The sequence below is a fragment of the Haliotis rufescens genome, unplaced genomic scaffold (genome assembly GCF_023055435.1).
Source record: "Haliotis rufescens isolate VD_foot unplaced genomic scaffold, xgHalRufe1.0.p SCAF_4, whole genome shotgun sequence".
NCBI classification, from domain to species: Eukaryota; Metazoa; Mollusca; class Gastropoda; order Lepetellida; family Haliotidae; genus Haliotis; species Haliotis rufescens.
The window spans coordinates 35,446,705-35,472,040 of NW_025964112.1; the positions used below are offsets into that span (position 1 = coordinate 35,446,705).

Here is a 25,336-nt window from a genome sequence, read left to right on the forward strand (position 1 = left end):
GTGTATTTGAATGGTGACTGCCATACCACATAAACGTTACGACTGTTTATCGGAATGTCCCGAAGAAACAATCGCCACGGATCAGTTTATTTGTCTGATACTTAAGGCTTTATTACTTTTATATATACGTCTAATCTATTTTATGTACAATTCCAGCCTACCTTTTGTGCTACTAGATACTTTTCATTTACAAACACTACATTTTACGGTATAAATAATGCTACTCGTGCAAATAGTAGTATTTGCGTGACATATCTGCAAAAGGCAGAGTTCATTGCGGGGGGGGGGGGGGGGGGATACGATTCATACACAAAGCCCAGGCACCGAGCCTGACCCCTCGAACCATTAAGTCGCCTTTAACGACAAGCAAGGGTTACTGGGGAGCTTTGTTCATATCACAATCACGACGGGTCAGGAAATTAATGAACTCATGTTTCTCGTCAGTGATAACTGGGATATCGGAGTCCTCACGTCATCCCCGCGGGGGTTCCTGAGTAAAAGTGGTCTCACACATAGCCTACGATAGTCGTGCGTGCCGCCGCTCGTGAAATGACGGCTGTTCACTGAGCCCAAGCCAAATAGACAGACAATTCATATTAGTCTCACCTTGAGGAAATATTTAGCATGATTTACAGATGATACATACAGTGTTTAAAACTCCAAATGGAGTTACGAGACATTATGTGTATACAGCTAAAAAATTACAATTTAATAATAAATATTAGAAGATAAAAAAACATGGCATTTGTATAAAAGCCATTTTCGTTGTTGGAGAATATTAAAACAGGTTTCTGCACACAGTAGGTTCGGTATTTTGATTAAAAAACACTGAACGTTTTTTCTTTATCTGATAACATAAAAGGAATTTCATAGACTATCAGCTTCAATTAAAAGAATCTCCTCAGATCATCAAACACTGGACACTGATGAGCAACATGCACTTCGTCTTCAACAGAATTATTTTGGCACACATGACATAGTCTATCTTCAACTGAGAGGTTTTCATATCGTCCAGTTTCAAGTCTGATTGGTGCAACCCCATATCTAAATTAAGCCAAAGCACGTCTGTAACATCCCGGCTTATTCGACTTTACATAGAGCTCTGTACAGTTTTAAAGTTCTTATATATTCTCAGTTTTCCAATGTTACTACTCCTCCTGTAGTTCCACGCTGCCTTGTGCTTTATGAACATAGTGTCTTTGATTTTGTTAACCATATCTGGGATTACAAAGTCGACGTTATACACGCAGCTACATTCCCCAAATAGCTTATGAGCTTTAAATTTCAGGTCTTACACCCAGAAGAAGCATTCCTGTCGGAACCAAGCGAGTATATTTCTTTTTAAACGAGATCGGTGATCATTGTGATCACCAATAAATAATCGGTATGAGTCCACTTACAAAATGTTACTTTGAGTGTAAGTGACAGGTAATGCGTATAGTACCGTACTGAGGAACGGCACGCTTGGCCTCCATATCACTAGGTTGTGCTAATATGGCCTAAGGCCTGAGTTTGGGCCTGAGTCTGAGATTGAGCCTGAGTTTGGGTATGAGCTTGGTCGTGAGCATGAGCTTGAGCTTGAGCTGGAGACGTCGGATGTTCCTTTTGAGCAACAAATTATGACTGCAAACGTAAATACATGGATGTACTTCAAGAAAGTTGTTCATTCACATGATCACATATATGTCAATAAAAAGCCCTCCTCTAATATATGTAAACCATTAAAGTCTCTTATCTAGATCCATGTTGCGGCGGTGTGTTGATAGTCTAACCTGGACTAGACACACCTGGAAAGAACAACCGTGGGAGACGTTGACACGCAGTTAGCCACGTCACCGAGAAACCTGACCACCCGATCCAATGAAGTCCACAATCGTAGGCTAAGTGAGACCATTCTCTATCAGGAATCCTCACGGGGATTCCGAGAGGACTCCGATATCCTAGTTATCACTGACGAGAACATTAGCTCATTAGTTTCCTGAATAGCGTTTAAGACCCATCGTGATTCTCGTTACAAACATAGCTTCCCAGCAACCTATGCTTGTCGAAAGAGGGGTCATGCTCGGTGACTTGGTTGATTAGATATAATTGTATCCCAATTACGTGGCCCTATGAGCATGATGTCAATCACTGTGTTGTCAGGTCAAGACTCGATTATTTCAGACCGCCATCATATAGCAGCAATATTGATTAAGGGCGGCGTTAACCAACAAACTATCAAACAGACAGACAATAACACTGTTTAATATTTATTTTCGATGCAGAAAGCAGTATAAGAAACTGACAAATTTGGGGAACAAATTATGTACATATAATATTCTATTGCATTGCAATCAGTGGTTTGTGAAACTAATGTGCTGTGTGGTCATCGTGGACATCCTATATCGTTATTATTATTATTATTTTTATTTTTATTTTTATTATTATTTACAGATTAAAATAAAAAATGCAGCAAAGAGGAGTCGGGTGATCCCGGTACAGTCAGGCTGGTTAGGCTCATCATCAGCTCAGGGCCCTTTCCCCCTCTACACGCAGCCGAGACAGCGAATGGGACTTCTCCCAGCAATCGCTGCCTAGTCAACTTTTCGGAGACCTTTTCGGAGAATGTGAAGACTCCCCAACATTGCAGCCTTCTGCATTACCCAAATTGTCAGAAGGGCTGTATTCCTGGTAGCAAACCCGGGTACTCTCCCAATGTCAGTCAACAGATTGGGAGGTACCAAACCTAAGACACCGAGAACAATATGGAGTCGGACAACTTGGCACTTGGGGATGCAAGCGTGACATTTCGAAAGCGAGGTCCGCATATTTGCCATGTTTTTCTTCAATCTTGTCAATCACATTAATTAGTGTCAAAGGGGACAGAAAATTTAATGATATAAATTGTTTCATTGGATTTATCAAAAAGGACAAGATCAGGTTTCTTGGCCTGGACACGCCTGAGGCTGTATACGGGCCTATTCCAAAGCATTTTGTATTTATAATGTTCCATGACGCCCTCTACATATTCAGGGACGTACCATGGATGGACCTCTGTGTCAAAACCACAAGCATTGCATTATTATGATTATGATGATGATGATGATGATGATTATTATTATGATTATTATTATTATCTCTCTTACACATGCTTATGATATCAATGTAGTCGCAATTGTACAATGCTTTTTTGTAGATATTTCAACAAATACTACTAATTTCACGAGTGGCAGTATTTATACCGTTATATGTACAAACAGTGTTTGTAAATGAACCATATTTAGTAGCACAACGGGTAGGCTGGAATTGTACATAAAATAGATTAGACGTATATATAAAAGTATTTGAAGCCTTAAGTATCAGACAAATAAACTGATCCGTGGCGATTGTGACTTCTCTGCACAAACGCATGCCCAACACATGTTCAGTGTTGAAGCACATGATATCACGTAATTGATGACTGTCACAGAAGTGAAGCATGCAGGTGATTCCGGCAAACAATCGTAAGGTTTATGTGGTATGGCAGTCACCATTCAAATACACGACTGTTTCTCTGAACATGTTGTCAATCATTTTCTGACTCGGGGCCCTGCTTGTTGTCAAGTCTGCAAGCTTGAGGGATATTAAATAGACAATAGATGATGAGTAATCCCACTACTTTGGCATAAAGATGAAGCTACACAATATGTTCCTTATATGACTTAGTAATAGATGTATATGGCGGTATGTGTAACTAACCACAAATATTACCTTCGTCTGGTAACATATCTGTATATAACCGAGGCAAACTGAGATAGGATTGAATAGTATACTTCGTTATTTTCATTTTCCAATAAGTTCCCATGAAATATTAATCTGGGATGCGACAAACATATGCGTCTACCTCATTTACTTAGTGTGTTATTAAGAGCGATGCTTGGTATTCTTAACGTGCATGGGTGTTTTGTTTACATGAATTTGACATTTAAACGGTTGACAATTGCTAACTTGAAATGGGGTGGTTTAACATATTGAATACGTATCCGCATTTATTGCTGGCAAGACGGATCCCGGTACAATTATGCGTGTGCGTGTCCGTGCGTGTATCTGTTAATCACTGTGAGTGAGTTGGGTTTAACGCCGCTTTTAACAGTATTCCAGTTATATCGCGGCGTGTCAGCTTAATGTGGGAGGAAAGCTCGAAGTTATGCAGGTCTTAGACGTTAACCACTTCGTTGAAACCCACGAACACGGGTATGGTGCTGACAAACCTAAATACATAATCGGGGCCGAACCGGGATAAGAACCCACAATCATAGGTTTCTGGCGTGTACAAGGGACACAACTCTGCACAGCGAATCGCGGCGCCTTGGACGACTGGGCCACCCGTGTCCCCTGTGAATCACTGTGTCCCGAAAAAGAAGTAATTGGCCTGTTTAATGTGGTCTATTTTAAAGTCATGAAACATTAAACACATATTCACAACATATACTATTTATTCTAAATAATATAATGCTCCATTTGCAACCCCGGGAAAATCCATCTCGTTGTTTCAGTCCTCCATCTTCATGAACGGCTTTGCGTGGCCCTAAACGGAAGACATTGCATTGAGTAAATCAGTATGATGGTGCATTCCATTGTTCTGTTTTTTGTCAGTGTTTTGTCAGGATGAATTATATTTGAAGCTATGATCGAATACTACCTTTTCAATGATAAAACCTGAAATCTGTACGTCATTATTCACTGCACGTTTACTGACATTGTGCTCAAACTGACATTATGTCAATGAGTGAATCATCAATGTATCTTTTGAAAACTGAAACTGCTTATCCAAACGATTGCCCGCTTCCCAAACCTGCTTTGTTTTGACAAAGTGATGGTATGTTATTTTTCATAGGTATTTGATCACCGAAATATAAAGTATTAACGTACCAAATGTTATTTTTGAAGATCAAAAGAATCCCTTTGGATTGGCAGGATAGAATCGCCTCCTCATTAGGAATGGCGGTCGGTACACGGCTGGGCTACTCATAGAAAAAGCCTGAGCTTGTGCCTGAGCCTGAGCTTGTGCCTGAGCTTGTGCCTGAGCTTGTGCCTGAGCTTGTGCTTGTGCGGCCTGAGCTTGTGCCTGAGCCTGAGCCTGAGCTTGTGCCTGAGCTGCTTGAGCCTGAGCCTGAGCTTGAGCCTGAGCTTGAGCTTGTGCCTGAGCTGCTTGAGCCTGAGCTTGAGCTTGTGCTTGTGCCTGTGCTTGTGCCTGAGCTTGTGCTTGTGCCTGAGCTTGTGCCTGAGCTTGTGCCTGCGCTTGTGCCTGAGCCTGCTGAACACCAATGCTTCCAAACAAAGGAGGGCCAGCAGGGGTCAGAGATCCAGCAAAGGGAAATGTTGGTCCTGCCACGAAATAAGAACCGGCACTAGACTGAGATTGAGCCTGGGCTTGTGCTTGAGCTTGTGCTTGAGCCTGAGCCTGAGCCTGAGCCTGAGCCTGTGCCTGAGCCTGAGCCTGAGCCTGAGCCTGAGCCTGTGCCTGTGCACCACTGGAGCCAAAATATGGAGCGGTCTGAGGGATCAGAACTCCACCAGTGGGAACAGCTGGCACATAATGCGGCGTAGCAACCGCAAGGAATGCGCACAGGACTACACAGATTCCGTTCATGCTGTGGAAAGAGAGGAAGCAACATATGTGAAAGATGTTAAAAATAAATTGTAATGAAGTTGAATGTCCTATAATTATACAGTGAAAAGATACCAAGGCATATTGCTGATGTAACATTTTGTTTAATTGAAAAGGAAACATGAATGTAACTCTACCACAAAGAAACACACGCACGAATCATTGTAAAGGTTCAATATTGACAAAAAGTGTTTGCGAGAAGTAGATGAATATGTTCAGGGCCCACTTGCATAACGCGATTTTAGAGCTAAGATGATCGTAACTCCCATACTTTAACATTGGCTGGCAATAGTCGGAGCGCTAAGATCGCTTTGAGCAAGTGGGCCCTGATCTATCGGCCATATATTTGCTAACTAAAGTCGACTTTCCCCTAGTAACATTCTATGACTGCAAAAGTAACCAATGAATGTGACCCAAGAAAGTTGTTCATTCTCATGATCAAACTCCATGCCGTCAAATCTCTCAGTCAAACTTGCAGGCACATTCCTGCAGCTGAGCAGTCGCTTTGTAATTCCTGGATGAACTCCAGTCAGTTTAGCATTATTTCTGTCCTTAAAATTTCCAAACAATACTATCTTCAACGTGCACAGTGGATGCCATATCAAAGAAATAATTTTATTTGTATTCATGACCTTATTTATTTCCGTTGTTACGCACAAACTATTAGTAAATGAACTGATCTTGTATTTGAGTACTGGAGCAATACACAACACTTACATTTACAAATGATAGAATATAGCCTTATGTAACAGAGTGCCTTACCTGATGAGTGATGGTCCCGTTAGATGTCTCTGATGCATAAACGCAAGTCTTATATAGGTTAGAAGCGAGCAAAATGAATTGATTGATGACTATTTAAGAAGTGAAGTTTTTAGTTATCAATGTTAACCTTTACGAGGTATTGTAGTCATCGATGCAATAAATCCGTGTCTCTCTAACTGTTAAATATGTTATCAATCACGTTCTGACTTATAAAGACTCGGGGGCCTGCACAGTCAGACCTACATGCGTGACAGTAACAAAGAAGGAGCAATTGATGTTTAATGTGAATAATCACCTTACTTTGGAATAAAGAAAATGCCGAAAGAATGAGATAAATCTTATTCATGACACGATTTAAATGTTTTTAGTATCAAATTACATAGACACAAAAGGCGGCCTTAGTCCTTTTACTCATTTTACATATAACTAGTGCAAAATTAGAGGGTTATTTCGAAAACTTACCAATTATCAACATGGCACTTATCAACCTACAATTTCTCAAATGATATATAAATCTGTGAAGGTCATTATATTATTGAAAAACTTATATAGACTTCTGTTACATAAAATAATCCAGACCCAGATGTTGAAAACAGTGTGTGTACATCGTTTAGATCCCTCTGTGGTCAGTTCTGACGTACATATCTTCCTTTTTGTGTATGCAACTGTTGAATATGGTTCCTACATATTGAATATATGAAACTGTACTGACAATTCTCCTTGGACATGTTACGAGTTATTGGGGAGTCTACTATGATATTGAAGAATGCTTGATTCGGATTTGTCCTGCTGTCACCGCTTTTAAATACCAGTATCAAGCCTTTTCACACAAAACCGTGCGCATGAACACATTGATAGCCTACATATCAATCCATAATACATGGCTGCCTTCGGAAAGGTAGTGCGTTGCCACTATGCCAGCATAAACAGCATAGACGTTGGGCTTCTGGTTGCCGCCGTGTCATCGGCTCGAGGGAAATTAATAGACGCCCGTGTTTCTAATAGAAGAAATACGGTAATGTGACATTGGGTGCTTTGGCCGACGATTTTGACGTTTGGTTTGATGATGAGATGACAACGCTCAACGAAGGGATATCGTTTGCATACAAATGATAACGTTTAAAAATCTCTTAGGGGCATAATCGGTAATTTTCTCATTGAACAAATGATTATAAAAGTGAAATATAACACAATAAACAGTGTTTTTATAAACTTTATTCAAGAAAACATGCTGTTTATAAACCATTTTGTGATCAATAAGTATCGACATCTCCGTCAACCACCATTGTTAGGATTTAGCAGAAGGGGATTTGAAAGTCCATCAGAAAACATTGCTCCCTTCCAAAGGCCACGAAAATGCACAAACGAAAGTACCGACATCTCTGCAGAGTCACAATGCCGGCATTTGGTAACAACAGTTTATCAAACACGCACAATAACAGTCCGTTTGGCTCCAAATGAGAACGATGACTTGCAAAATAACTATAGTCTATTAAATATCAATGCGGTACACGGCAATGAATACCCTGTACCCAACAATATCTGGTGTTTGTTATTTTTATTCTCATCACTGGAAAAGGTGTCTAAGAAACCATCATGTTGTTATGTGTGCAATTAAACATCTTGAACAGAGGGGGGCACAGTGATAGGAGGAACAGCACAAACTAGTACTGCACGTGTTACGCAACGGTACTGGGAATGACAACAAGATAGGGGTCGTCTCATGATAATTTTAATCGCTATCTGACTCGCTCATGTCACAGCCCTCATCGTCGGAATTGGTCGTTCCATTGGCAATCATGTTGTACCAGCAGGCTCATTCCCAGTACATTTGTAGGTTAATGTTGAAGCACATCATAGATCAGGGTTTTCATCTGGCTTTATGTAACATGTCAGGAACACGGAGACAGACAACAACATGGGCAGCCAATGACAGTTTTGATGAGTAACCGCGATGTAGGTCAAGTGCAGCCACATCCCATTTGGGGAGGAGATGTATGTATTTTGATTTTTCTGTTTGTACTGCTTACTATCTAATATGACTTACACATTTAATAATAAATAACAGAATATCAATTAACAAAGTTATCAATTCATTCAGATGTTTTTTTCCCTAATTTTGCAACCTGTCACCCCTATCTACAATGGGAGATACCATGTTGATTTCCAAGAAATGATTTGTCGCGTTGATTTCCAAGAAGTGAATTGTGAGTCCATGTGGTGCAAATACGCAACAGGTTGGGATGAAGTAAAACATATATCTTCGAACTCATTTTGGAGTGTTGCTTATCAACTTTATTTTGAAAATGTATGTATTTTGAACAAGTCAAGACTATGATTATATTAATCTTGAACTTCAACTGCCTGCGACCTCTTTTTGGAATGTTCTAAGATAGCGGACCTTTGCACCCATGTGTAGTTACACGTTCCAAGAAAAGGTTCCGTTTGTACAGCACTCTTGCCATCAAAGTAGAATAGAGATAAGCCAACTGTGTTTTGAAATTTGATGTAGTACCCCTGTAGAGTAGATTCCTCCTAATTATACATTTGAAATTTCAAGTTACAAACGAGGTATCTACTCTTCAGTGAGACAACTTCAAATTCAAGAACGCCGTAGCTTATCTCCTAATTGTACAGTACATGTAGAACGGTGCATGTTAAGGGTGATATATTGTTTAATTTTGTATATTAATTGATATTTATTTATTGGTATCTTCTTCTAAACAGGTTGGTATAGCAAAGAAGCTAAATAGACAATATAAATATGGGTAATGAGGTGCAACGTTTGTGTCAAACCATCTTCCTTGCAAGACATTTCTTTACTGTATACATTGGCGAGTGCTACATATAGGATGCACTGCGAAAATCATTATCAAACATATACACTCATCGATAAAGGTTCAAAAGTCCGAAGCTTGCCGAGGGGTGTCAGCCTTTTATCGATGAGTGTTCATATATTTGGTATCAGAACACACAAGGGTGAGATTCTATTTATCATCCAACATCATTCTTCCAAATGTGTCAGCTCATAAACAGTAATAAACAGTGTCATGTGTGTATAGCTGACTTAGTGGCAGGGTGATTAGACATATTGTCATAAGAACACACAGCAACACTTCATTAAAGAGCAATGTTGCAAAATGGAGCCAGACGACCAGCGTTGAACCCAAAGCAGTTACATTTGTTGTCTTTGTTCTGGATATATAGTAAAGTTAACACACCAGTTATTTCGATTATTTCGTTGCTCCTTTATCCAACACCCCCAAATCCTTCCCAAATTCCAAGCGTCTCTTCAGCAAATGTTCAAACATGCATCTGAGTTATATTGGTTGGTTGGTTGGTTGGTTTGTGGTTTAACGCCGCACTGAGCAATATTCAAGCTTTATGACGGCGGTCTGTAAATAATCGAGTCTGGACCAGACAATCCAGTGATTGATATCATGAGCATCGAGCCACACAATTGGGATCGATGACATGAATCGACCAAGTCAGCGAGCCTGACCACCCGTTCCCGTTAGTCGCCTCTTACGACAAGCATAGTCGTCTTTTACGGCAAGCATGGGTTGCTGAAGACCTATTCTACCACGGCTCTTTGCGGGTTTTGAGTTATATGTGAATCTGGAAAGCAGTGTTCTTATTACGTAATGGTTAATACGTATCTAGGTGTTCTGTGCTCTGACATAATCACACAGCTTATTTACTGGCTCGACAGTCTTGTTGTTAGGGGTGATAAACTCGCTTACTTGGCAGATCGCATGTCATCGAATGTTTCTTCATGTAGACATAGTCTTTAGTTTGGCTTCTTTCAACACAATATCTACCCTGTAACATTACCATCGGACATTTCAACACTGGACACTGTCTGTTTGTCTGTGCGGTCAAATGGCATGATGTGTGTGACGAAAAGCTTGGAAAAACTCACAGATTGTACAGATTGGTTTAATTCCTGGGAAGACGATTATTGAGACAACCGATTGTTTCATTTATTAGACCATTGGTCCTTTCTACAGATCAAAAGGACAACGTTTGTCACGTTTTATTGTCAAATTATGATATAAGCTAAACAAGGATATCCAAGTCACATAACTATTTATCACATTTCATACCAGATTCCCCTCGTAATGATACATATTGACGACAGTTGTCAGCATTTTTCAACAGGCTGGGTCTTTTGTCACACACTTACTGGAGGTGTTAATATGTGGATATTGAGTTGGTGTCCGAGTCAGAGGATTGGACAGAAAAACTAGGTTTCTTGTCCCCGATTTAGTGGAATGATTGTTATACACAAAGTTAAATGACTACTGGGTGTATTCTCGTTAGTTTGCACAAAGTAAGTAAATATAATGCACGTTTTCGAAAATCGTTCAGCTGTATTTTGTCTTTCTTTGATACACGTTGCGTGTATTGTTTGAAATTCGTGTTTGTGTACTGTCATCATCGTGTCTTTATGATTGTAAATCTGCAGCCTATTGATGACGGGACCACAATTTTAAAATCATTACAGATTTTCTCAAAGTGTATGTCACAAAATGGGGCAAAACGAATCTGTTGATCGGAATGGGTTGGATAAGTCAGTGTGTGGTGTTGGTATTGGTAGAATGCACAAATTGAACAATAGCAGAATTTAATGAACCTATATATCTATTCCTTCCTAGACAGCCGTCATCCAAAGTCTAGCGGCCCTCCACGGTATGCTGACAGTTTCTCCCACTGACAGGGCCTCAACTAATTTTACCATTTTATGTAATCATCAATACATTATGTGTTTGATCAAAGAACTTGTTGACACATATAGATAATGCGAATGTATTGACCAAGGAAGATATCTGCCAAAACAACGCATCAACATTTGACTTGACTAAAACCAAAAGGCATATCTTTTCCTCTTTGGTACTGGATTTCAAAGCTCCATAAAATTATGCACGAATAGACATTTTAGTTGGGTTCAGCAAATGTACCACAAAAATGCCTATCTCTAAGATTAACCACCATTCTTAATTCAAGAAAGGAAGGGCTTTTTTGTATTCACAGAAGTTATTTGAGACAAGTGGAATTAATAGAATAATTCTTAAAACCTCAAAGGATTTTCTTGAAGTTTTGCAATCACAGATAAGAATCACGTTCAATTCTGCCAAAACATGTCATTATTCAACTTTGTACAACACTATCCAACACGACAACCTTAAGGGCAAACTTCATTTTTTGATCCATCACATACTTACTACTAAACGTGGGGTCAAGAGATATACATGTGGTTCCATCACTATCTTCAAAGGTCCAGGAGAATTTGTCAAACATGAAAGCAAATGTCATTTGAAGTTCACTGAGAAAACAATATGTGAAATGCTGGACTTCCTCATTGACAACATCTATGTGTAATTTTGGCATAAGACATTTAGGCAACAAGTAGGCATCCCCATGGCCACCAATTGTGCTCCCCTTCTTGTTTATCTTTTTCTTCATGCATACGAATCGGAATTTCAAAATCGAAACAAGGCAATTGGGCTAAGAAATTTGAAAAGGTTCAGGTATATCATGAAATACTGCCGATGTATCGTTAAATCTTAACTCACTCACTCAGGTATGTCAATGATCTGATATCGTTCAGTAATGGTCAAATAGCCAATTCCCTTACACTAATTTACCCTTATGAGATAGAAATAGAGAAACCCAGTGTCACAGCCTCACCTGTTTTACATTTAGATCTATTTGTGTACGTGCGTGCGTGTGTGTGCGTGCGTGCGTGCGTGCGTGCGTGCGTGCGTGCGTGCCCACAAAAAGAAGTAATTGGGCTGCTTTCGATAAAGTCTATCTTTAAGGCATAACACGTAAAACAAATATTCATGGCATATGTTATTTATTTTGAATAATATAATGTTCCGTTTACAATCCCAGGGAGAAGAATCCATCAGTTTGTTTCAGTCCTCCATCTTCATGAACGGCTTTGCTTGACCCTAAACGGAGAAGACTGAATTGAGTAAATCAGTATGGTGTTACATTTCATTATTCATTGTATGGTCGGGATGAATGTTTTTGAGAGCCATGGTCGAATACAAATGCTGGCTGTAAATACCAACCTCTCTATGATAACTCCTTTACAACCTGAAATATGTACGTCATTATTCAACACGCGTTTATTGACATTATATTCAACTGTTAATTGCCTTTGTGTCACATGGTGAATCATCAATGTATCTTTCTAAAACAGAAACTGCTTATTCAAATGCGCCCTTTATTCAAAGGAATCAAAACATGATTGTATTGACATTGGGATAGCAGATGACTATTATTCATAGCCATTTGATCATCAAAATATAACCTGAGTATTAACGTACCAAGTGTATTTTTGAAGACAATATCCCTTTGGATTGAGAGGATAGAATACTAACCCTTACCCTTGTGCCTCATTATTAGTATTATAGATTATTATATCACCGAAATATAAAGTATTAACGTACCAAATGTTATTTTTGAAGATCAATAGAATCCCTTTGGATTGACAGGATAGAATGGCCTCCTCCTTAGGAATTGCGGTCGGTACACGGCTGGGCTACTCATAGAAATAGCCTGAGCTTGTGCCTGAGCCTGAGCAGCAGCCTGAGCTTGTGCCTGAGCTTGTGCTTGTGCAGCCTGAGCTTGTGCCTGAGCTTGTGCGGCAGCCTGAGCTTGTGCCTGAGCTTGTGCCTGAGCTTGTGCGGCAGACTGGGCTTGAGCTTGAGCCTGTGCAGTAGCGAAACTCCCACCACTGGTTCCGAACAAAGGAACGAAAGCAGGGGTCATAGATCCAGCAGCAGGATATGCTGTACCTGGGACATAATAAGGCCCAGTAGCAACAACACCTCCAGATGCCTGTGCAGAAGCCTGAGCTTGTGCCTGAGCCTGTGCAGCAGCCTGAGCTTGTGCCTGAGCCTGTGCAGCAGCGGCACTCGGGTCGCTAGTGCCAAGCAAAGAAGTGTAAAAAGGAGTCAGCACATGAGCAGCGCCCACTGCAAGGAACGCACACAAGACTACGCAGATTCCGTTCATTCTGGATTGGTCTGTGGAAAGAGGGGTCATATTTGTGAAAGATCAAAATAAGGATAATCTGTTGAAGTTAATTCATCTTACTTAGAAACAGTACTTATTCACCTTGCATTATACACTGAACATCTAAACATGATCCAAAACGGGTGCGTCAGTGCCTTATAAATATCTCTTTCATGTTAAAAGATGAGTGGGTATGGTTTTACGCCGCTTTTAGAAATATTCCAGCAATATCACGGCGTGGAATACCAGAAATGGGCTTAACACATTGTACTCATGTCGGGAATCGAACCCGGGTCTTGGGCGTGACGAGCGAAAGCCTTAACCACTAGGCTACCCCACCGCCCCCATTTTAAAAAGGAACTGAAACCGAACAGGAATGGAACCATACAAAGCACGTATGAATCACTGTAAAGGTTCAATGTTGACACAAGAATATGATTATGTTCTGATCTATCGGTCACATATCTGCTAACAAAAGTCGACTGTACTGTAGGGCTGTCCCGAGAAACATCCTATGACCCTAAGAGTAACCAAATGGATGAAACTCAAGAAACTCAAGCCGGCAAGTCTTTCGGATAAAGTTGCAGTGGCATTCCCGAGGAGTCATATGAACGTAATAAATCTAAACGGGTGTCAACAATTAGCATTATAAGTGTCAATAACGTCAACAAATACCACCACCAGCGTGCATAGAAGATGCCATGTCAAACAAATGATTTTATGTGTATAATTCCTGTAAGAAAAGTACTATTTCCATTATATGTACACATGATGTTTGTGAACTGCGCTAGTAGTATAGGACAGTACTCGGAGGAATGCACGACACTTACATTTACAAATAATGCAATTTTGCCTCATGTATCAGAAAACCTTACCTGATGAGTGATCGTCCCGAAAGATATCTCTGATGCATTAACACAAGGCTTAAATAGGTAAGTCAGCAAAATTGATGACTAATTTAGAAGTGGAATGTTTTACTCGGGCACATGAATGCCTTCGCATCTACAAGCATGACAGTGACAAGGAAGGGGTGATTGGTGTTTTTTTATGAATAACATCTTTGCTTCTGAATAAGGATAAATGCCAAAAATCGAATAATTTATGGTTCTGATTCGTGACACGATAATAAATTATATAGTATTAAATTGTTATACCTGTAAAACTGATGCCTTAAACCTGTGCTAAATTGTGGGATCGTCTCGACAAGATGACAATTATCACCCTGCAAGTGAAAATGATAGATACATTCTGTGCTGACACATAAGGCACGGTGTTTGCCAAAGATTTTCATGGTAGCTATTTTAACATGTGATGCTAGTTTACTTAGAACTGGCGATGAATATGGGCTCCTTTCCATGATATATTAGAAGGTATTTATGGGTGGATAGGAGAATTGCCAGTCAAACAGGTATTGTAGTCAGAGCAGCTCGATACATATGGTTTTAGGAAGATGACAGCGTCTGTGTTAGTGTCTTACTCAAACAGTCATTGTCAATGAATTCGCCACATGTAACAAATGTTTTCATAACATCGTTTAGGTTGTATTTTTTATTAATGTCAAGTAGTTCTGAGAGAAAGTCGTTTTGTGAGCTTCTCAATCCTGCTAAATATTTACCGAGTTTTCATAGGAATATTTTCTTTGATATGAAATTTGTTTCCTGTCTACGTAAGCGTCTGGTGAACAACAGTTTGCATTTATCAATATATGCCTCCACTGACCATTACCAAAGTGTGACTATATTGGTTGCACTCGGTGACCTCTAGGGTTATTGGTAGTTCTAACGTACTTTTGTACCTTTCTTTCCTTTTTCAATGCTCATGCTTGATGTTATTTCATAAAACGTGAATATGTGAAAATGAACAAACGAATCATCTTGAACATGTAACGAGTTATTGAAGAATACAAAGTAAATGTAAGCTGCACAAAGAAAGAACAAGATTATACTCTGTGTTGTCAAAAGAAATCAAATGATTTCAGCAACTTTTGCTGACGTGTATATCAACAAACGATGTTGCTTTGAACGTATTGCAAAACCAGAAACTGAATCCACTAAATCGTAAATAGCCGCATGTTCCCGAAATTGAAACTTGCAAACAAGGGAATTGACGTTGACGTAAGTAAGATTCTCACACAAAATTCAATTTCTCTGAATCTCCCACAATATTTCATTTTCAGGAATAAACCAACAGTTTCATTTTCCTACACAAACACCATTTCATCCAAGTTGTTCAATTTAGAATTAGGATACACCTTGATACATTTCAGTTTAAAGATGTTTCAATTTCAGAGGTATTTCATCTACTCATCTTTTATCATTCTTATAGACATCTACTTCCGATTATGACAGTTCTTGTCTAATAGTGTATAACCATAACACAGCTTAAAATTAACAGACATATGAATAAGGTGTCACTTTTGAATTCAACCACATATCAAGTTATTCTAGTTTACGAGCACAGTAACTATGAGCTAAGTTCAATTTGATATTTAATGTATTCATAAAAAGTATTTGAGAATCGTACCTTTACAGCACGAATAATTGACAGCAAATACATTGTGTAGGGAATTAATTCATTTCTGCTTGTTGCTTTAACTACTGTTTGTTTTGGGATATTCTTATTCATTTCTGGCCTTCCTACTTGATACATATTGAAAACAAATAAATCTGGATTGTATTCTGCAGATTCGATTCCCCACGTGTACCATGTGTGAAGCCCTTATTTGTCTTCCCACTAGTGATATAGTATCAGATTTTCTCAACAACAAAAGTTCCTGTGACACCAATATTTTCGTGTATTTTTCAAACAAGTAAAGTTTGTTTTTTTCAATAATGTTGTACATGTATGGAATCAAGTCACAAAAACGCAATTGCTACAGAAAAGTATGCATTCTATGCAAAAGTTGACTTTTATGCAAGCCCCATGCATTTCACTACCCAAGAATGGGTATAAAAACATGTGCGTTTACGGGATTCCATATGCATTGTTTAGCATCGTTCTGACAACAACTACTCAGAAAAACAAGTTCGCAATTATTCAACATTACGAAATGCCACGCCTGTCCGAGAATGAGCGTCTGCTAGCCATTGGTATACTTGAAGCATACGTGATGTTGCAAGACAATTTAACGTCCACAAAAACACAATTTGGTTTTTATGGCAACGTTGGCAACAGACGAATGCAGTCAGAGACCATCCTCGGAGTGGCAGGCCACGCGTAACCAATAATCGACAAGACAACTGGATTCGAACAACACACCTACGAAATCGATTCCAGCCAGCAAAAGTGACTGCAAGAAGCATCCCTGGCCTTCGACGAATATCTTCACAAACCGTACGTCGCCGCCTCAGATGTGCAGGGATTGTCACCAGAAGACCCGCCAGACGTCCCATTTTGACAGGAAACCACCGTCAAGCACGTCTACAGTGGTGCAGACAGTGTCTACGCTGGACGGCCATGCAGTGGGGAAAAGTTCTATTCACTGACGAGTCTCGTTTTCACCTCAGCAACAGCGATGGACGGATTCGAGTGTACAGACGTCGAGGTGAACGTTACGTCAATCATTGTGTCATGGAAGAAGACCAGTTCGGGGGCGGCAGCGTTATGGTATGGGGTGGGATAACAGCAAGACAGAGGACCCGTTTGATGGTGGTAGAGGGAAAACTCAATGGACAACGCTACCGCGACAAGATCATCGGCCCTGTTGTTCTTCCGTTTTGGCGTCGTCATGGCATTACCTTTCAACATGACAACGCCCGGCCTCATATTGCTCGACTTGTTTCGTTGCTGAAGATTTGCACAAAAACTGTGGATGGTATTAATGAAATGAACTTTATCAATCTGGTTTCACGTTGAAGCTTATTACTTTCATTCAAGACAGTTAGTCCTATTCACATGTAAATGTCGGTATAAATTAGTGTGTTTAGCAACAATAACGTGGAAGAGATGCCCCTGCCTCTTCTCTCAAGCAGAGCGTGTACCCTCTCTTGTCTCATACCAGATAAACCAAACATTAACGACAAAGACCTTTTTTGCTTATTTCACATACTCGAAAAACGCATCCATCACCTGTTTTTGTTATCCATCTTCATCAACGTTTTTATTCCTGAAATATAGATATACTACAACGTGAAGTCATAATCGATTATACATTTCTTTATTCTGAATCATGACATTGAAGGATTATATTTGTGATAAATCTGCTGTTAACACTTTCAAACATCAACGGTTTAGATCATATTTAACTTTACATTCGAAGGTCCTCTCGGTTACATGCATATTGACTTCAAAAATATCTTTGCTAATAAATGCAGAATGAAAATTTAAACGTAGCGCTGTTGCGCTTGATTAAAAGCATATATTTTGAGGTCTGTATATGTAATAGCCCGTACGAATCTTAAAAGCGCTAACGAGGAGGCGCGGCTTAATTAGGACGGCTGGCTAGGCCTGCAAGGTGATTGGGTATCAACACCAGCCGGATACAGATTTACGTGATCGTTTTATTAGTTGTGGGGAGACCTGTTTAAAGTTTATATAATACCGGTATGTATTCAATGTATGTTAAGAGTATGCTCGTTTGGCGTGTCAATTCACCTTGATTTAACATCAATTCCTTGATAATAACATTGTGAAATATTTAATCTTTCAAGTTTAGCCCCCATTCCACTAAAGGCCGTGCTGTTATAAAGATAAACATCGATTGATCTTTGTAGCCAATTACTGCTAATTCTCCAGGTATCTGATCACCTGCCAATACGCTTGAACATCACTGAACAACCTCCTCAAGATGGACATTCTAGAGAAGCATTCATTACATGGAGAAAGTGTAATAGCGGAAATCTAAAAGCATAGACTTTGCCAAGATACAATAACATCAAAACTCGAAGCTATCGAAACACAATACCAATCCATTGTAGAATGCATAACCAAAGTAAGCTTTCTGACTCTTTCTAAATCGAAGTACAATCCACACACAAAACCTTTCCATCAAAAAACTAAAATACATCCCGTCCAGCAGAGATACACAAGACGGCTCTGGATAAGTGATGGAAGGCCGCGAGGAATAGAATACCCATACTACCGAACCTACAAACTTTTGAAAAATGACTAGCTATTCAACAAATTCTGAAAAAAATCCCTTCGCTAGAATATTATTTAAACCTTTGAGTACAGTAATGGTCTATTTTGGAAGTTTAATAACAGGAAAAACGGAAAAGCGAATAACTCCCAACAAATCAAGGGTGCGTTCTCTCCACGTTTATATACCTAGTATTAGTAGATTAATTTCTCAATCTCTTAGACCCCTCAAACCTTAGAATCAAGATTACAAATATTAACCTTGGAAATCCAATGTTAGCTGATTATCGCACACTGCAAGAACTCTAACCGCATAGTCTTCAAACACTTCTTGCCATTGTGACAATGTAGTTTTTGAACGGCATTTAGAAGTGATACACATAAGAAAGAGAATTTATGGATCTCAACGTCTTTATTATGAGGAACACGACGTTTCAGGGAATATGCCTACTCCTTCGTGAGAGACAATGTATACCAGAAAATGGAGAACCCTTTCAAATGTAAAATCATCATATATGGATGCCAGATGCGTCATGACGTATAACAAGTGAGAAGGTAACTGTTACATCAAGCACTACATCCTTGGGCATCAAGGTCAACGGATGCAGTGGCAGAAGCTTGCAGAAAAGCAAAAGTACGTTTGTGGGCATTGTTGAGTATAGTCATGAAACCAAAGGGAGTTTACCCTCAAATCTCAGCGACTACCATCTACCAGACAATACAATAAACCAGAAGTTATCATTTAAGTAGTACGTTTTCTTATGATATATCTTACCTTATATGTAAAATACTTGAATTTTACTGGTCATTGACGTTTAGATAAATTTCCACGTTGCCCCTGCACAACGGAAAAAAGTACCCCGAGTCATGGCAACAAACATCTCTCCTAACAGAGAAACGGCGTCAGGTAATTGTACGCTTTGTCCGGAGCTCACCTGGTAATAAAAATTATGTCGACAAATGTAATACAAATCTAGATTTAACCATATGCCATGTCTACAGATAGATTTAGGTCTCTATCCAGTGTCCTATAACGCCATTCTATTGTGATAAATATCCCAGCTACCACTGTCTCGTTTTCATCGTATTTGAAAGACATGCCGCTAAAAATAGCCGCCAAAATAGATTACATTCATAACCAAGGAAACCCTGTGTTGTCATGGAGATACTGACGCCAATTCCAAAACGAAGATTTGGTTGCAAGTAGGTATGAATCATAATAGAATGGAGATAATATACCGTGAGGAAACATCATGCTTAACTGTGTCACGATCACCAAGCGGTGAATGTTTTACGCCACACTCGGCAATATTCCAACGGTATCTTGGCGGCCTCTAACGATGACAAGCAATCGGCCAAGTAACTAATAGTGAAGTTGACCATTCGTTGAAATGTAGTAGCTATGGGCGGGGTGCGCTGAGAGGAAATGGGGCTTCACGTCGCGTCGCGATTATTGCACTCTTGATCGATACATTCTGCGCCTCACGTGGAAGGAATTGCGTATTATTATATACTTCAGTGTAAGAACTGAGTTTTCTGAAGTTGAGAAAGGCTGTTTTTTCATTGCAGTGAACATAACTCTTGATATTTTGCTGCAGTGAACATTACACTTGATATTTCACTGCAGTGAACATAACACTTTGACGAAACTATTGTCATACAAGAGTTACCGCCCCTCAAATTGTCTCCCTTTGTCGTAAGTGTCTAGCCCGTACACAAACTGTCCTTTCTACGGTAGTTCTACATTAACAAGGCAAAAAAATAACAGATGGACTAAATGGAGTTAATATTACTTCTTGCCGTTTGTTATTCTCTCGAAAGTGTTTCGTTATAAACTGTAAATGTTTCATTTAACTCGTCAATTGAGACTGTTCGTTTCGCGAAAGCGCCTGTTTTGTTACTTGACGACCGTGTATTCTTCCGCTTCCAACATCGGTCTCGTAATTTTCAAGAATATTTTTTGTTAGAGTCGATTTTGTATATCATTATATCTAAATGTATGATAAAGAATTTTCGTGACCCTAAATATTTTTTTATTCTTTTGTTTATATTTTTTAAGTTTTTGCAAACACGACACTACTTTTTATGTCGCAATATACAAGGGGAGGTGAACCGTCCCTGTGTGTAGGGAGAATTTACATTTCAAGGTTTTACATTTGTAATGAAATAATTTAATTTCCAGTAGACAACTACTCCCAACGTATATAATAAATAGGATATTCCATGTGTCTCGTAAAATATCATGGTTATCTCATCTCGGCACTCGTGAAAACACCAGAAGTTGCATTGCCGCGTTGTTGCCCTTACGAAAGAAAATGTAAAAAATGTCACAATTAACCAACATGTTGTGTTTTAAAGCCGTTACGATTTTAGATGGAGCGACATTGCGACTAGACATATTTGGACCTTGAAAATATCTCGATATCACCTTTTGGTAAAGGTATAAAGAAAATATTCAAAGAGCGACAATGCGACAAAATATCAGGTTGTCTCATTGTCGTGCATTGGTTATTCTTTACCCTTTTTGCTTGTTTCTGTAATGGCGACAATGCGACAACGCGACACTCTCCATCCTAGGACTCCATAATAAAACCATCTAACGATATTAGACTAACTGTAATTGCGAATAGAATGTCGGTGAGTTTTGGAAACAATGAATACACCATGATGACAATATACTACTAATGAAAACCTATTAATTCTACAGAATCGTTTTTGTCTGACGTGTATCATCAATCACAAACACCCTGTGTGTACTGATCAAAGTGATGACGACGAATAACACTTAGTTCACGCTTCATCTTTTCACATCTCCCATGATCAATTACTACTCATTTTGTCATAATCTTACCACACCGTTTTGACGTACAATACATCATCATCCTTAATCATGAAGTTATGTTAATTCGAAAACTGATAAATCGTAAAGTTAACATAAAATTAAAAAACTGTAAGTATGACGTTAAGTTTTATATTAACCAAGTCTTATAGACCTCCAGTCGAGAGATATAAAATACGTACGGGAGGTAAAAGTGAAATCGACTGAAACCTCAAAGGGATTGTATATATTATTTTTTTAAATTATTCAAACTAGGTATCTATGACAATTACAGTTTACATGAACTATAAATAACAACAGATATAATTTGAAAGTGCCTAAGTTAATAAGAATTAATGATTCTGGTAAAATCGGATATCGTGAATTACTGACCGTCTGGTGCAATGTCACTGAAACATATTTATACACATACAAGAGAGATTTATTAATTAACCTGTAAGTTTCCTATTTGTCAATATAAACAAACACAACACGGGATGATGACTAGTGTATTACCTGTTTCTGTTCTGTGGATGCAGACTAATCCAATTAAGTTTTCATTATTGTGATATTTTCTTTATTTTGTTCTTTTGACAGCAGCTGGGTGATTGAGTTGGGTTTATTGTGGCTTTGAATATTATTTCAGTAACGCCATGGTGTGTCAGCTTGATGATGGAGGAAGCCCAACGAGATGTGGGTATACGACTGCGGTAAAACACACAAGCACGGTGATGGTTCTGACACTGTTCGAAACACAATAAGGGCGAATAGGGATTCGAACCAACTATCATTGCTTGCGCACCTAAGAGACGCAACTCTACGCCTGGCTAATCAGTGAGCAGTTGCTAATGGAGTCGACATTTCCACTTGAGACCAGGAAGCCAACAGCATCTACATTTTCTCGGGATAAAAGACTATCGGTAACATAAAGGATCGATTACTTTCAACTCGGAATATGGGATTATCTTTTGAGTAGTTCCTCGTGAGGCTTGAAACTTACACACTCAGTTCAAACAGGGGCATACAAACACCTGTTTGTAATGACAGAACACCAGATGCAAAATCTGTTCTGATGGTATACATTCCTTCAAGCGATGCAATCTATATTTCTGCACTGAAGAGGTCACAGTCTACATTGCACAGCTATTGTTTCAGAGTAGTAGAGGAGAGTGGTTTTCCTACACACCATGACATGATGCATAACCATTAACAATAGGTGAAAAGTTACACAGCCAGGGGAATTTACAAAGGTTAAATGATAAGTTCTAAGTCTCATTATAAAGTAATTTTCTCTATGTGAGGCTCACAAAAACTGTCTCTGTAGACTATAAATAGTACTTGAAAACACAATTATCCCATCTGTAAAAAGTAGTATAAACAGCTGTGAAATACCCAGAATGTAACTGATTCCCGTTAATGAATTAATCTTGAATCTGGTTAGCTAATTCGTTAATAAAGAAGGAAAACGGAAAAGGAATTAATATGCATCCTTGTCTTAATCCGATATGTGAGGGAGAAAACGATTTCCCATATCACGAACAACAGAGAGAGAGAGAAGTTGATTTTTTAATACATGACAAACATATATGTAAAGATAACTGCAGATATAAACATATGGAGATATTAATCAAGCAGGACATGCAGTAGGCAAACGAAAGTACAATGAATGGATATAAATTATTGAGGACATAGGGGTAACCGTGATGTGATCAAGATAACAAAAAGTTGTTTAATCAGAATTAGAGTTTAAGGCTTGGTAAAGCTTTTCAAAACGTTTTATGATAGATATGTGGTTGGCATGTTCAAATCTGAATGGCGAAAAAAATGACTGGTGCAATTCCCTCTTTTGAATTGTACATTATGATCCAGTGTTTGTTAAGGTGCTTCAACTGATTTGCCTTTGCATGTGTTTGTGGAAGGTGCAACCGGTTGGGCAGGATGCGCTCAATTTTTAGCGAACATCTGCTATGATCACTTTTTAATAGTGTTTCATAAACACATGCTCATGATATAGTCGGAGTAGTTGAATCGACTCTGCTTTTGGCAGATATTTCTTATGGATACGGAAAGGGTATTATGGCTTCTTTTTATTAAAATATTTTGTTGAAGTGGTTCTTACTATTAAAGGTATACGATTCCACAGCTAGATAGTAGATGGGGGACAAGAATCAGTTGAGGTTTTATTCTCGTGCGGGGAATTGGGATATTTTCCGAATTTCTTAAGGTGTGTGTATTTTTTGCAGCAGCGCAATTTGATGAAATATCTTTTTAGTAAGATGGGGCTGTGTTGTGATATATTTCATATAAATGACAGTTTTCGTTTTCTTCTACGTTCTTGCAATGGTTCCCAACCCGGTCGAAATATAATGATGTTCGCAACGTATATCTTGGTAACATAGTAATTAAAGATTCCAATTGCAATGTCTCTATTTTTCACTCTGATCTATTGAACATCCACCCCAAAGCTCAAAGCTCAAATGGGGCCTTACAAATGTTATCGAGAGTGTCGCGGTTATACATAAGCTTACCTTTTCTTAATGGGTGTATCATTTTTAGGTTGTTTTAACAATATTGTTTACATGAAAAAAATCTTTTGCTAAATCCATCATGTTCAATAAATGTGTCTTGCTGTTTCAACTGTATTCATTTTCCTTTCCATCAAACTGTTATTTAATCATATCTGTTTGTTTATTTTTAAACGACACAGTCGGCCGCAGTCAATGATATTCTAGTTATATCACGATGGAAGGTAAACAATTGAGTACATTACTGGCTTACTTTGTGTAACATTTTTGAAGAAACGGGTTACCCTAACGTCTTCACATGTTCGTTTTGCCGAGGACAGTGTGATGAATGATCATTAAGTAAAAAAACCCGCAGTTATTTCAGTTTTTAATTTCACAATAAGTTCAATCATTACTAAATCTGATCATCAAAAGAATATTTAAAAAGTGCACCTGATGGGTTATGCAATATTTTATGTCCTAAGATTTACTCAGTGACAAACAATTCATCAACATAATGAGGTATGCGTCAAAGGTATTTGTGATCATGTGCTTGTTGAGACTGAGTATTGAAAAACACAAAAAACGCATCTGTTTTGTCAGACGATATAAATGTAATTGTGCTTTTCTTCATTTTTTAAACTTCAAATTGACAATCATGAAATTCTGTCCAGCAATTAATGTGATGGTATAACTGGACATTCTCAGCTCTATTAGTGATGCACGGCATCTCGAAATAGAAAAAAAAACAAGTTAAGTTAAACATGTCCAAAATGTGTTTATTACCTACCTATTTTTACAGTGTACTGGCTAATCTCCGCCAAATGATTTGCTTGTTCCGGGTTCAATGTCATACACAGGTAGAATGTATGAAGCCGATGTATGTTGTACCATGGCTCATTAACGACTGAACAGTCATGGTAACCATGTGATACATCATGGTATTCCTGGCGAGTTCATAGCAGTGTAGACCGTGTGGACATTAATAGTGAAGAAACTGTCTGCCAAGTAATGATGAAGAACAGTAACATACACGATTTCTGCCATGTGATATGTCATTGTCTAAATCAGTGTGTCGACAAGACAGCTTACTCCGTCATTATCAACGGCCATGGCAAGACGACACGTCAGTCCTAGCTTACATATGTCTAGTTAATCTCTTCAACATCTCCCCCTCACACCCACTCTCCCACCCCCCCACCCACACCCCTACAACCCCCCCCCCCCCAACACACACACACACACACACACATACACTATTAAACACCCTACAACCCCCCCCCCCCTCCACACACACACACTACCACACACCCATACCCCCCCCCCCCCCCCACCCCCCCCCCCCCCACACACACACACACACGCACACACGCACGCACGGACACACGTCCCTTCTTTCTGCCATATTGTAATTGAATGTTGAACATATTTAACAGAACATGTTCGAAGTTGGACAACTTGTACCCAATCCGTTTCACTATTGTAGTGTTACTATTTAACGCGACAGTTTCCTATAAT

General features: G+C 39.0%; 2 protein-coding genes across 4 annotated transcripts; both read right to left on the reverse strand.

Moving 5' to 3' along the window:
- Window positions 1-4,436: 4,436 nt before the first annotated feature.
- Window positions 4,437-6,471, reverse strand: LOC124149815 (general transcriptional corepressor CYC8-like). The gene is made up of 3 exons (XM_046521608.2): window positions 6,392-6,471; window positions 4,891-5,612; window positions 4,437-4,546 (listed from the first exon to the last, which is right to left on the reverse strand). Exons 1-2 carry the CDS (start codon window positions 6,427-6,429, stop codon window positions 4,910-4,912), a joined length of 741 nt encoding a protein of 246 aa, XP_046377564.2. The 5' UTR covers window positions 6,430-6,471; the 3' UTR covers window positions 4,437-4,546; window positions 4,891-4,909.
- Window positions 6,472-12,234: 5,763 nt separating this feature from the next.
- On the reverse strand, window positions 12,235-24,746 carry LOC124149814 (transcription elongation regulator 1-like). Of its 3 annotated transcripts, XM_046521605.2 has the most exons (4): window positions 24,609-24,689; window positions 14,575-14,642; window positions 12,853-13,431; window positions 12,235-12,348 (listed from the first exon to the last, which is right to left on the reverse strand). In XM_046521605.2, exon 3 carries the CDS (start codon window positions 13,418-13,420, stop codon window positions 12,872-12,874), a length of 549 nt encoding a protein of 182 aa, XP_046377561.2. In that variant the 5' UTR covers window positions 13,421-13,431; window positions 14,575-14,642; window positions 24,609-24,689; the 3' UTR covers window positions 12,235-12,348; window positions 12,853-12,871. The 3 variants fall into 3 exon arrangements, with proteins under 3 accessions (XP_046377561.2, XP_046377565.2, XP_046377563.2); XM_046521609.2 differs by lacking the exon at window positions 14,575-14,642 and having other exon boundaries at window positions 24,609-24,746; XM_046521607.2 differs by lacking the exons at window positions 14,575-14,642; window positions 24,609-24,689 and adding an exon at window positions 14,296-14,396.
- Between the last annotated feature and the right edge of the window lie 590 nt (window positions 24,747-25,336).

Bases quoted from the DNA above. Each gene is read 5' to 3' on its own strand.
- LOC124149815 (XM_046521608.2), bottom strand. From the start codon at position 6,429: ATGCATCAGAGACATCTAACGGGACCATCACTCATCAG. The intron at 5,613-6,391 runs GTAAGGCACTCT...CTCTTTCCACAG, and splicing joins ACGGGACCATCACTCATCAG to CATGAACGGAATCTGTGTAG.
- LOC124149814 (XM_046521609.2), bottom strand. From the start codon at position 24,672: ATGACATTGAACCCGGAACAAGCAAATCATTTGGCGGAGATTAGCCAG. The intron at 13,432-24,608 runs GTAGGTAATAAA...CTCTTTCCACAG, and splicing joins CCAGTACACTGTAAAAATAG to ACCAATCCAGAATGAACGGA.